General features: G+C 44.9%; 1 protein-coding gene and 1 pseudogene across 3 annotated transcripts in view; one reads left to right on the top strand and one right to left on the bottom strand.

The window, feature by feature from the left end:
• Positions 1 to 13,208, top strand: part of KIFAP3 (kinesin associated protein 3) — a 631,738-nt gene that overhangs the window by 129,929 nt on the left and 488,601 nt on the right. For all 3 annotated transcript variants that reach the window (XM_063940294.1, XM_063940293.1, XM_063940295.1), the window contains exon 5: positions 10,771 to 10,912. In XM_063940294.1, coding sequence (XP_063796364.1) covers positions 10,771 to 10,912 — 142 coding nt within the window. The remainder of the gene's footprint in view (positions 1 to 10,770; positions 10,913 to 13,208) is intronic.
• Positions 12,274 to 12,391, bottom strand: LOC134964454 (5S ribosomal RNA; annotated as a pseudogene).

Below are 13,208 nucleotides of genomic sequence, written 5' to 3'. Positions count from 1 at the left end.
AAGGTGTTCTGCGCATCCAACCTCCCTTTGTGCCTCCCACAGCACCTTGCGATCTCAATTTGGTGCTACAGTTCCTCCAATTGGACTAGTTTGAACCATTACAGGAGGTGGACGTAAAATATCTTATGTGGAAGACCGTCACACTGTTGGCCTTGGCTTCAGCAAGACGTGTATCAGAGTGGAGGCTTTGTCACACAAGAGCACCTATTTGATTTTCCATGAGGGCAGAGCTGAACTCAGAACTCGTCAGCAGTTTCTTCCGAAAGTGGTGTCAGCGTTTCACATCAACCAACCTATTGTGGTTCCAGTTATCACCGACACTTCCGCTACTTCAAAGTCTTTGGATGTTGTGAGGGGTTTGACAGTATACATAAAAAGGACAGCTCGTCACAGGGAATCAGACTCGCTGTTCGTTCTATATGATCCCAATAAAATTGAGTGTCCTGCTTCAAAGCAGACAATTGCACGCTGGATCAGGCTCACTATCCAGCATGCTTATTCCACGGCAGGTTTGCCGGTTCCAAAATCTGTGCAGGCCCACTCTACTAGGTCGGTGGGTTCTTCCTGGGCGGCTGCCCGGGGTTTCTCGGCTTTACAGCTCTGCCAAGCAGCTACTTGGTCTGGTTCGAACACGTTTGCTAAGTTCTACAAGTTCGATACTTTGGTCTCTGAGTACCTTCAGTTTGGTCAATCAGTTCTGCAGGAACATCAGTACTCTCTCACCCGGTTTGGAAGCTTTGGTACATCCCCATGGTACTAAATGGAACCCCAGTATCCTCTAGGATGTAAGAGAAAATAGGATTTTAATTACCTACCAATAAATCCTTTTCTCGTAGTCCGTAGAGTATACTGGGCGCCTGCCCGATGCTTTATTCTTCCTGCATGTTACTTTAAATATTGTTGGTTCAGCTGTTGCTGTTCCTGTTTAAAGTTGGGTTAGCATAGCTTTCCTCTGTTTGTGAAAAAGCTGCCATCACCACTATCACCAGTGCTCCACTTCATCACAGGATCCAGATATGGACTTTTGACAATCTATTTTGGAACACCTGCCTTGGATTTGTTCTCTGTGGGACATATCAATTACAGCATTCATCGGAGAGACCCAGCTTGAATACAAGTGATACAGCTCGCCTGCTGTTTTCAAAAGCAATTGGAAGCCTCCGCATATACGGGTAAAACCAGCTGTATTCCATTTCTCTTCCCCAGGGAACTTTTGTCCAGTGTTCTAGTCCGGGATCCTCAGTGGACACTCATTAGCAGCACATTTGAATTTCTCTATCGTCCTAGTGGATGCTGGGGTTCCTGAAAGGACCATGGGGAATAGCGGCTCCGCAGGAGACAGGGCACAAAAAGTAAAGCTTTAGGATCAGGTGGTGTGCACTGGCTCCTCCCCCTATGACCCTCCTCCAAGCCAGTTAGATTTTGTGCCCGGCCGAGAAGGGTGCAATTCTAGGTGGCTCTCATAAAGAGCTGCTTAGAGAGTTTAGCTTAGGTTTTTTATTTTACAGTGATTCCTGCTGGCAACAGGATCACTGCAACGAGGGACAGAGGGGAGAAGAAGTGAACTCACCTGCGTGCAGGATGGATTGGCTTCTTGGCTACTGGACATGAAGCTCCAGAGGGACGATCACAGGTACAGCCTGGATGGTCACCGGAGCCACGCCGCCGGCCCCCTCACAGATGCTGAAGCAAGAAGAGGTCCAGAATCGGCGGCTGAAGACTCCTGCAGTCTTCTTAAGGTAGCGCACAGCACTGCAGCTGTGCGCCATTTTCCTCTCAGCACACTTCACACGGCAGTCACTGAGGGTGCAGGGCGCTGGGGGGGGGCGCCCTGGGAGGCAAATGAAAACCTTTAAAAAGGCTAAAAATACCTCACATATAGCCCCAGAGGCTATATGGAGATATTTACCCCTGCCTAAATGTACTAAATAGCGGGAGACGAGCCCGCCGGAAAAGGGGCGGGGCCTATCTCCTCAGCACACGGCGCCATTTTCTGTCACAGCTCCGCTGGTCAGGAAGGCTCCCAGGTCTCTCCCCTGCACTGCACTACAGAAACAGGGTATAACAGAGAGGGGGGGCAAAATAAATGGCTATATATATATATATTAATATAAAAGCAGCTATAAGGGAGCACTTAATCATAAGGCTATCCCTGTCATATATAGCGCTTTTTGGTGTGTGCTGGCAGACTCTCCCTCTGTCTCCCCAAAGGGCTAGTGGGTCCTGTCTTCGTATAGAGCATTCCCTGTGTGTCTGCTGTGTGTCGGTACGTGTGTGTCGACATGTATGAGGACGATATTGGCGTGGAGGCGGAGCAATTGCCTGTAATGGTGATGTCACTCTCTAGGGAGTCGACACCGGAATGGATGGCTTATTTAGGAAATTACGTGATAATGTCAACACGCTGCAAAGTCGGTTGACGACATGAGACGGCCGACAAACAATTAGTACGGTCCAGACGTCTCAAAAACACCGTCAAGGGTTTTTAAAACGCCCGTTTACTTTAGTCGGTCGACACAGACACAGACAGGGACACTGAATCCAGTGTCGACGGTGAATAAACAAACGTATTCCTTATTAGGGCCACACGTTAAAGGCAATGAAGGAGGTGTTACGTATTTCTGATACTACAAGTACCACAAAAGAGGGTATTATGTGGGATGTGAAAAAACTACCATAGTTTTTCCTGAATCAGATAAATTAAATAAAGTGTGTGATGATGCGTGGGTTCCCCCCGATAGAAAATTATGGGCGGTATACCCTTTCCCGCCAGAAGTTAGGGCGCGTTGGGAAACACCCCTTAAGGTGGATAAGGCGCTCACACGCTTATCAAAACAAGTGGCGGTACCGTCTATAGATAGGGCCGTCCTCAAGGACCAGCTGACAAGGCTGGAAAATATAATAAAAAGTATATACACACATACTGGTGTTATACTGCGGCCAGCGATCGCCTCAGCCTGGATGTGCAGAGCTAGGGTGGCTTGGTCGGATTCCCTGACTAAAAATATTGATACCCTTGACAGGGACAGTATTTTATTGACTATAGAGCATTTCTATATATGCGAGATGCACAGAGGGATATTTGCACTCTGGCATCATGAATAAACGCGATGTCCATAACTGCCAGAAGATGTTATGGACACGACAGTGGTCAGGTGATGCAGATTCCAAACGGCACAGTATGGCCGTATAAAGGAAGAGGACTTGTTTGGGGTCGGTCCATCGGACCTGGTGGTCACGGCAACTGCTGGAAAATCCACCGTTTTTTACCCTAAGTCACATCTCTGCAGAAAAAGACACCGTCTTTTCAGCCTCAGTCCTCTCGTCCCTATAAGATCATATCTGCCCAGGGATAGAGGAAAGGGAAGAAGACTGCAGCAGGCAGCCCATTCCCAGGAACAGAAGCGTTCCACCGCGTCTGACAAGTTCTCAGCATGGCGCTGAGACCGTACAGGACCCCTGGATCCTACAAGTAGTATCCCGGGGGTACAGATGGGAATGTCGAGACGTTTCCCCTTCGCAGGCTCCTGAAGTCTGCTTTACCAAGTCTCCCTCCGACAAGGAGGTAGTATGGGAAAAAATTCACAAGCTGTATTCCCAGCAGGTGATAATTAAATTACCCCTCCTACTACAGAAAAGGGGTATTATTCCACACTATATTGTGGTACTGAAGCCAGAAGGCTAGGTGAGACTTATTCTAAAAATTTTTTTTTGAACACTTACAAAGGTTCAAATTAAGATGAAGTCACTCAGAGCAGTGATAACGAACCAGGAAGAAGGGGACTATATAGTGTCCCGGGACATCAGGGATGCTTACCTCTATGTCCCAAATTTGCCCTTCTCACTAAGGGTACCTCAGGTTCGTGGTGCAGAACTGTCACTATCAGTTTCAGACGCTGCCGTTTGGATTGTCCACGGCACCCCGGGGTCTTTACCAAGGTAATGGCCGAAATGATGATTCTTCTTCGAAGAAAAGGCGTCTTAATTATCCCTTACTTGGACGATCTCCTGATAGGGGCATAGTCCAGGGAACAGTTGGAGGTCGGAGTAGCACTATCTGGGATACTGCTACAATCAGCACGGGTGGATTCTAAATATTCCAAAATCGCAGCTGATCCCGACGACACGTCTGCTGTGCCTAGGGATGATTCTGGACACAGTCCAGAAAAAGGTGTTTCTCCCGGAAGAGAAAGCCAGGGAGTTATCCGAGCAAGTCAGGAACCTCCTAAAAACAGTGCATCATTGCACAAGGGTCCTGGTAAAAATGGTGGCTTCCTACGAAGCAATTCCATTCAGCAGATTTCACGTAAGAACTTTTCAGTGGGATCTGCTGGACAAATGGTCCGGATCGCATCTTCAGATGCATCAGCGGATAACCCAATATCCAAGGACAAGGGTGTCTCTCCTGTGGTGGTTATAGAGTGCTCATCTTCTAGAGGGCCGCAGATTCGGCATTCAGGATTGGATGCTGGTAACCACGGAGCCCAGCCTGAGAGGCTGGGGAGCAGTCACACAAGGGAAAAATTTCCAGGGAGTGTGATCAAGTATGGAGACTTTTCTCCACATAAATATACTGGAGCTAAGGGTAAATTTATAATGCTCTAAGCTTAGCAAGACCTCTGCTTCAAGGTCAGCCGGTATTGATCCAGTGGGAAAAACATCACGGCAGTCGCCCACGTAAACAGACAGGGCGACACAAGAAGCAGGAGGGCAATGGCAGAAACTGCAAGGACTTTTCGCTGGGCGGAAAATCATGTGATAACACTGTCAGCAGTTTTTCATCCCGGGAATGGAAACTGGGAAGCAGACTTCCTCAGCACGACCTCCACCCGGGAGAGTGGAAACTTCATTGAGAAGTTTTTTCCACATGATTGTAAACCGTTGGGAAATACCAAAGGTGGACATGATGGCGTCCCGTCTGAACAAAAAACGGGACAGGTATTGCGCCAGGTCAAGAGACTCTCAGGCAATAGATGTGGACGTTCTGGTAACACCGTGGGTGTACCAGTCGGTGTATGTGTTCCCTCCTCTGCTTCTCATACCTAAGGTGCTGAGAATTATAAGACGTAGAGGAGTAAGAACTATACTCATGGCTCCGGATTGGCCAAGAAGGACTTGGTACCCGGAACTTCAAGAGATGCTTACAGAGGTCTTATGGCCTCTGCCGCTAAGAAGGGACTTGCTTCAGCAAGTACCATGTCTGTTCCAAGACTTACCGCAGCTGCGTTTGTCGGCATGGCGATGGAAAGCCGGATCCTAAGGGAAAAAAGGCATTCCGGATGAGGTCATTCCTACCCTGGTCAAAGCCAGAAAGGAGGTGACCGCACAACATTATCACCACGTGTGGCGAAAATATGTTGCGTGGTGTGAGGCCAGGAAGGCCCCACAAAGAAATTTCAACTCGGTCGTTTCCTGCATTTCCTGCAAAAAGGAGTGTCTATGGGCCTCAAATTGGGGTCCATTAAGGTTCAAATTCGGCCCTGTAAATTTTCTTCCAGAAAGAATTGGCTTCAGTTCCTGAAGTCCAGAAGTTTGTCAAGGGAGTATTGCATATACAAACCCCTTTTTTGTGCCTCCAGTGGCACTGTGGGATCTCAACGTAGTTCTGGGATTCCTCAAATCACATTGGTTTAAAACCAGTCAAATATGTGGATTTGAAGCATCTCACATAAAAAGTGACCATGCTCTTGGCCCTGGCCTGGACCAGGCGAGTGTTAAAAATTGGTGGTTTTTTCTCAAAAAAGCCCATATCTGTTTGTCCATTCGGACAGGGCAGAGCTGCGGACTCGTCCCCAGTTCTCTCCCTAAGGTGGTGTCAGTGTTTCACCTGAACCAGCTTATTGTGGTGCCTTGCACCTACTAGGGACTTGGAGGACTCCAAGTTGCTAGAAGTTGTCAGGGCCCTGAAAATATGTTCCAGGACAGCTGGAGTCAGAAAATCTGACTCGCTGTTTATACTGTATGCACCCAACAAGTTGGGTGCGCCTGCTTCTAAGCAGTCGATTGCTCGTTGGATTTGTAACACAATTCAACTTGCACATTCTGAGGCAGGCCTGCCACAGTCTAAATCGGTTAAGGCCCTTTCCACAAGGAAGGTGGGCTCATCTTGGGCGGCTGCCCGAGAGGTCTCGGCATTACAACTCTGCCGAGCAGATACGTGGTCAGGGGAGAACACGTTTGTAAAATTCTACAAATTTGATATCCTGGCAAAAGAGGACCTGGAGTTCTCTCATTCGGTGCTGCAGAGTCATCCGCACTCTCCCGCCCGTTTGGGAGCTTTGGTATAATCCCCATGGTCCTTTCAGGAACCCCAGCATCCACTAGGACGATAGAGAAAATAAGAATTTACTTACCGATAATTCTATTTCTCGGAGTCCGTAGTGGATGCTGGGCGCCCATCCCAAGTGCGGATTATCTGCAATACTTGTACATAGTTACAAAAATCGGGTTATTATTGTTGTGAGCCATCTTTTCAGAGGCTCCGCTGTTATCATACTGTTAACTGGGTTTAGATCACAAGTTGTACGGTGTGATTGGTGTGGCTGGTATGAGTCTTACCCGGGATTCAAAATTCCTCCCTTATTGTGTACGCTCGTCCGGGCACAGTACCTAACTGGCTTGGAGGAGGGTCATAGGGGGAGGAGCCAGTGCACACCACCTGATCCTAAAGCTTTACTTTTTGTGCCCTGTCTCCTGCGGAGCCGCTATTCCCCATGGTCCTTTCAGGAACCCCAGCATCCACTACGGACTCCGAGAAATAGAATTATCGGTAAGTAAATTCTTATTTTTTTCTCAGCTCCATATATGCCCTTAATTTTATATGATTGTGTGAATTTTATATTTTATTCATGTTTTTATTCACTAATTAGTGTCAGTTAATAAATACAAGTGTTTTTCAATCATCCATAGTTGTTTTAATTATTGGAAAGACAGCCAGCGCCGGCTTACTTGCCTTTTGTTGTAAAAACTCTGTATTGGGACTGACAATCCCTTGCTGGCAGCTGTGACAGCGCGTCTGGAATTGTTCTTCTCTTTTCCTCTGTTTGTGTGTGCTGGTTCGGAATCTCACCACTATCTTTATCTATCCTCTCAAAGTATGTCCGTCTCCTCGGGCACAGTTTCCTAGACTGAGTCTGCTAGGAGGGGCATAGAGAGAAAAGCCAGCCCACACTACCAAATTCTTAAAGTGCCCATGGCAGTATCCTCTATGGACTATGAGAAAAGGATTTACCGGTTGATAATTAATATCCTATTTTCATGGTCTGTGGACCAAGGAAGAATCACTCCTCCCAATAAATATCCTAGAGTTGAGGGCGGTGTTCAATGCATTATCTCTTGCCCTGCCTCTGGTACGGAACAGACCAGTACAAGTCCGGTCAGACACAGTCACGATAGTGGCATACATAAACCATCAAGGCGGCACTCAAAGCCGCATGGCTATGAAGGAAGTGTCAACAATCCTTGGTTGGGCAGAATGCTATCTGCCAAGTATATCAGCAGTGTTCATTTCTGGTGTCCTGAACTGGGAAGCGGACTACCTCAGTCGCCAAGACGTACATGCCGGAGAGTGGAGTCTTCATCCAGATGTCTTTTAACTTCTAGTGGACAGGTAGGGTATACTGGACGTTGATCTAATGGTGTCTTGACACAATCGCATGGTTGGGTCTTCGGATCAAGGACAAGGGATACTCAAGCAGCGTTCGTGGACGCACTGGCAATTCCTTGAAACGTTCGGCTTCCTTAGTTGTTCCCTCCTGTGTCACTCCTTCCCAGGATTCTACAGAAGTTCAAACAAGAAGGAGGAATGCTGATTGTAGTCGCTCCAGCGTGGCCCAGGCAGCATTGGTTCTCAGACCTGCAGGGTCTATCGATGGCGCATCCCTTTCTACTTCCTCAACAACCAGACCTCCTCGTACAGGGTCCTTGTCTCTAACCAGACCTGGCCAGACTGGCTTTGACGGCGTGGCTCTTGAAGCATCACTCCTGAGAGCCAAAGGATTTTCAGAGGCGGTTATTCAAACCATGTTTAAAGCCTGCAAGCCGAAATCTGCCTGGATTTATTACAGGGTTTGGAATTCTTACTTCACTTGGTGTGCTGAGAAGAATTACGATGTCCATAGATTTAGAACTTCCAGGATAAAATTGCCTTTATACTTGATGTTCAGAAGTTCATTCAGGGCGTTATTCGGTTTCAGCCTCCCTATGTCCCTCCTGTGGCTCCATGGGATTTGTCTGTTGTGCTGCAAGAGTCTCCATTTGAACCTCTTGAATCGGTGGACCTTAATTGGCTCACAGCCAAGGTTCTGTTCTTCCTGGCTACTGCCTCTATAAGTCGGATGTCAGACTTAGATGCTTTGTCCTGTCGTCTACCCTTTCTCATATTCCACCGGGACCGGGCAGTTCTACGAACTCGCCCAGATTATTGCCTAATGTGGTGTCATCTTTTCACCTTAACCAAGAGATTGTGGTTATGCCCTTTATCTCTTTGGATTTGTCTCCCAAAGAACGTTCTTTGGATGTGGTTATGGCTCTACGTATCTATGTGGAGAGGACTGCCTCTATCAGGAGATCAGATTCCCTTTTTGTTTTGTTTGGCTTTCACAAACATGGCTGTCCTGCAAATAAACAAACCTTGTCCACATGAATTAGAATGGTTATTGCACAAGCTTATGCGCAGGCTGGACTCCCAGTTCCTGCTGCTATTAAAGCCCATTCTACTCTGTCTGTTGGACCTTCTTGGGCAGCCCGCCGTGGCGCGTCCGCTGAACAATTGTGCAAGGCGGCTACGTGGTCCTTAGTGAACACGTTCATAAGGTTCTAGGCCTTCGATACTTCCGCCTCCCAGGATGCTTCCTTTGGACGCCGGGTTCTTGTGCCCGCTACAGTGCGTCCCTTCCCATAAGGAACTGCTTTAGGACATCCCCGATGTTATTCCTTGTGGAGACCAGTGTACCCTGCAGCAGAAAACGAGATTTATAGTAAGAACTTACTTTTGTTAAATCTCTTTCTGCGAGGTACACTGGGCTCCACAAGATGCCCACCCTGACGCACTTAGCTTCTTTAGGTTGGTGTGGAATTAGCCGCTGACACCCTCTCCTGTGGTGAGTGTGTGGTGTAATTGGCTATGCGCAATTGTCATCACTAGCACCTGCTACTGCATTGGGCTGGTTAACGAAACTGAGCTGCTGTGCACGGAGGCGAGGTTATAGAGGAGGCGGTGCTGTTCATCTTGGGAACAGTGAAAGCTTTGAGCCTGTTGGTGCCTCGGATCAAGATCCTATCTACTAATACTCCGATGTTATTCCTTGTGGAGCCCAGTGTACCTCGCAGAAAGAGATTTAACAACGGTAAGTTCTTACCATAAGTCTTGTTTTTGCCTTATTTTCTAAAAACAATCGATCTATCTATAGCCTTTTAAAAGCTCCACCTGCAGACCCATAGTTCCTGAACCTATTTTTACGAAAAAATAGTACTGGTCGTAGTACATGGACTTCTAAGAATGTCACTTGACGTCTTCCCTAAGATTGGACCTGTTATACCTTATGGACCATTTTACCATCATTGAATAGCGCAGCTGGCGTCAATAGTGTGGCAGGTGAAGTTATCATTCTCAAGAGAAATATGTTCTCTGATATATTTTGAGATCAGAAATTTAAAGCTATTTCTTTGCAAATAATTATGGTTGGTCTGGGGGACCTGTCATTTGTTTGTGTGAGTAGAGGATGTTGTCTGCTGCTACTGTTCATTTAGCACACTTGGAGACTCTTTTGCAGATTTTGACACCCTTCTGACTGACCATATACAGTACTCTACTAGTCCCTTCAGAGTTGAGTTTAGTTGTATCACTTGGTACAGTAGACCACTTGGCACAGTAGATGTGATGCATCTCCTGGCTATTTCTGTGGCCACCAGGCTGTGTCTTACAAGTGTCCATATCTGATTTTTTTTTTTAAGATATAACATGTATGAAACGTTTTTTTAAGTTTCACTTTAATCAGTATTTAGCATTTTGGCATTAATTAGGAATCGTTTGAACAGATGAGGGATTTCTTTACTCATTTTGTGTCTTAGTGCATTGAGGATTTATGTCACAAGGCCCCCTGCATCAGAGGATAAGTAGATGAATAAACTTGTATGATTTGATATGCTTATATTATGGTGGGGAAACCTGTGCAGGAAAGTTCTACCTGATATGAGTGGCATGGTGTTGTGGGTCCTCTAGTGTATTTTTTTTTTCATAGCTAGGGTTTACATTTCATTTTCAGGAACTTACTATAAACTAAATACAATGCATGGGAAGTTCTGAGGATCACAACGCAAGGCTCTGTGGCAAAGTGGTGGGTGGTGGACTGATTTGGAACTGCAAATCGTCAGTATCTGATAGATGTGGGGATTCTGATTTGTTCCCTGGAAGTGTCTGCATGTGGACTTTAGTTGACGGTTGCCACAAGAAACGTGATAGTGAGAGAATAGAGCAGTGTATACTGGATAATATACAGCATTTTTAAAAACAGAATCAAGAGAAAATGAGCAACATTAATCCTTCCCAGCCATGCCCACTTATGTAGACATGCAACTGTTTTTGTGGCTCAAGTTTTAAGACCGTTCCATCAAGTTGGTACTATTGGCAGTAGTGCCCATGTGCTGAGTTGCATGGTCACAGTAGGTCTTACTGCTTATTAGTTAATGTACACCAAATTCTTAATTTATGACTTGTAGAAAACTATTCCCTTGCCGATCTTTAACAATCTATACACTTCATATTTTCAGATTGATGAGATTGCTAATATTAATGATATGGATGAATACATTGAACTGCTGTATGAAGATATTGCAGATAAAGTTCGAGGATCTGCTCTAATTCTTCAGCTCGCAAGGAACCCAGACAATTTGGAGGAATTGCTACTAAATGGTAAATGTTTTTTTTTCCTAGTGTGGGCAATATTGCTAATTATGTTTCTTGTCATGGGGTCTTGTTTTAAATTCACTAGATCATTAAGACATTACAATTTATCAGAACATAAAAAATAATGGTATTATGATTATTTTTAAGTTTTAGCCATTATATAACAAGCTGTGAGTATGACATTTGCTTCCATATTGAAGTGTAGTTATCCTTTGATCTTCTCCCATGTTTGACAGAACTTTTCTTCTTCCTCTAACTCTTGGTCTGTGGCTTGTTTCTTGTCTACAGTTATGTCACTGCTTCATGACACTGCCTGTCACATCCAGTAACGTCCTCATTACATACAGTACAAACATAAATACATACTGGATTTCAATGTTCACTGTCTCCAATAAAAGCATTTTACTCTGTGCTGCTGTAAAAATTCTGATCTATTTGGCTACATGTTCTTTAAGTCCCTCACAAAATGTTAATGCCTACAAGGTAATATATATAGCCTGTTGTTCTGATAATGTCAGGCTGGAATGTAGTATCCGACGAATGGGTTTGAGTGCCGGTCGCAGAGACCATGGACTGAAGAAGGCTTGGAGGCTGGATATAGTTCCTTCTCATGTACCCCAGGGAAGGAGGATAGACACGCTATGACAACTGGATAAAAAATAACAGTTGCTGTGAAGTTAGGGAGTGTGGTTACTATAGCAAGAGGATAATAACTGCAAAGACTGGTACTTAATTACTGCGGCTTGGGGATAATAGCTGTGAAGACTGAGAGGTAGTAAACCGTGGCTTGGATATAATATCTGTGAAGACTGACAGTTGGAGAACTGTAACTTGAGAACTATGGGTTCTATATACTAAGCCTTGGATAGAGATAAGGAACATTTACTATGCAGTGATAAGAGCGGAGAAGTGAGCCAGTGGAGAAGTTGCCCATGGCAACCACTTGAAAAAGGAGGAGAATGGTTCCCGTGAAGTACCGGAACCAAGAGAAAAAAGAAAGACTATATGTCTATTCTAGGGCACACTTTATTAATTAATGACAAAAATGTATGAATTCCGGAATTAAAATATAACTTTTATTGATATCCCTATAAAAACAACTGTAAGGCAACAAAAAATATCAACATATATTACAAGATACAATGAAAATTAAGAGTTATGGTGATGTAGCTCAATGAGCGAAAATATATATCTGGTCTCAATAATGATCTTTGTCCTAAATTAGTACAATAATTACTTAAATAGACATATGACAGGAAAAAGAGAATATGCTCCGGGCTCTACCCAGTTCACTGGTGGAATGCCTGATAGAATTATGATCGAGAGATGATAGGTTCAAAGTCCTGTGTCTTTGGTTTGGATAAAAATACATGCGGTACCTGGTATTCTCTGGTGGTCTCCCACCCAGGTACTGACTTGGCCCACAGTGCTTGGCTTCCAAGATCAGACGAGATTGGGCATACTCAGTGTGGTTTGACCGCAGGTAAGTTAATCGTACCTGAAGACGTTGGGAGCCCTATAATATCTGATCAAGTTAACATAAGGAGTGCCAAAAGCAATCAGAGGCACTAATTGCTGCAGAGATGAGTAATGTGCAAAATGAAAAAATTAGAAAGTAATAAAAATAAGAATAATGGTATTGATGTGACAATGTGCAATATGGTTGCTGATAGAGTATCAGATCTGTGTTTCAAACCACTTATGCTTTTTGATCATCTGCCCACGCATCAAATGAACAAATGAGAGGGCGGTAGAAGGCGTCACGCTGTCCTGTTGTATGGCAGTCTTGTGCTCTGTTTACATATTGCATTACAGAGCCCCAAGGCTGCCAAACAGGATGAGAGGGAGTTCCAGAAATGCCATAATGGTGGAGATAATTCAGAAGGAATTCCTGTTGTAAAGAAGGCTGACAGCCTTGACTATCTATGATAGTACTCAGCCTGTGCTGTTTTCATATTAGCACAAATAACTCTGAAATTCCAAATGTCTGGTTGTCAATGTAACATTGTCCAATAAATGAATAAACTGAAATCTAGCGTGGGTATTCAATGTGAGAATACTCCTATAGGAAGCCTATAGACAAGTAAACAGTATGTAGTACTCTGATTACAATTAGGATAATTAATTAGAATGTAGCAGAGTATTGTGTTGTAAATACATAAGTATGAATATTGATAGTAAAGGTAAGAGGAAATTAATTTGAACCTATTTGGTACTGTAATTACATCAATTTTATAGCATTGATCCCATATGTGCCAACATTTATTCATGAAATTACAAAGAAATTGATGCGGCTCCTGCT

The sequence above is a fragment of the Pseudophryne corroboree genome, chromosome 9, assembly GCF_028390025.1.
Source record: "Pseudophryne corroboree isolate aPseCor3 chromosome 9, aPseCor3.hap2, whole genome shotgun sequence".
In the NCBI taxonomy this organism is placed as follows: Eukaryota; Metazoa; Chordata; class Amphibia; order Anura; family Myobatrachidae; genus Pseudophryne; species Pseudophryne corroboree.
This window is presented reverse-complemented; position numbering and strand designations above follow the sequence as displayed.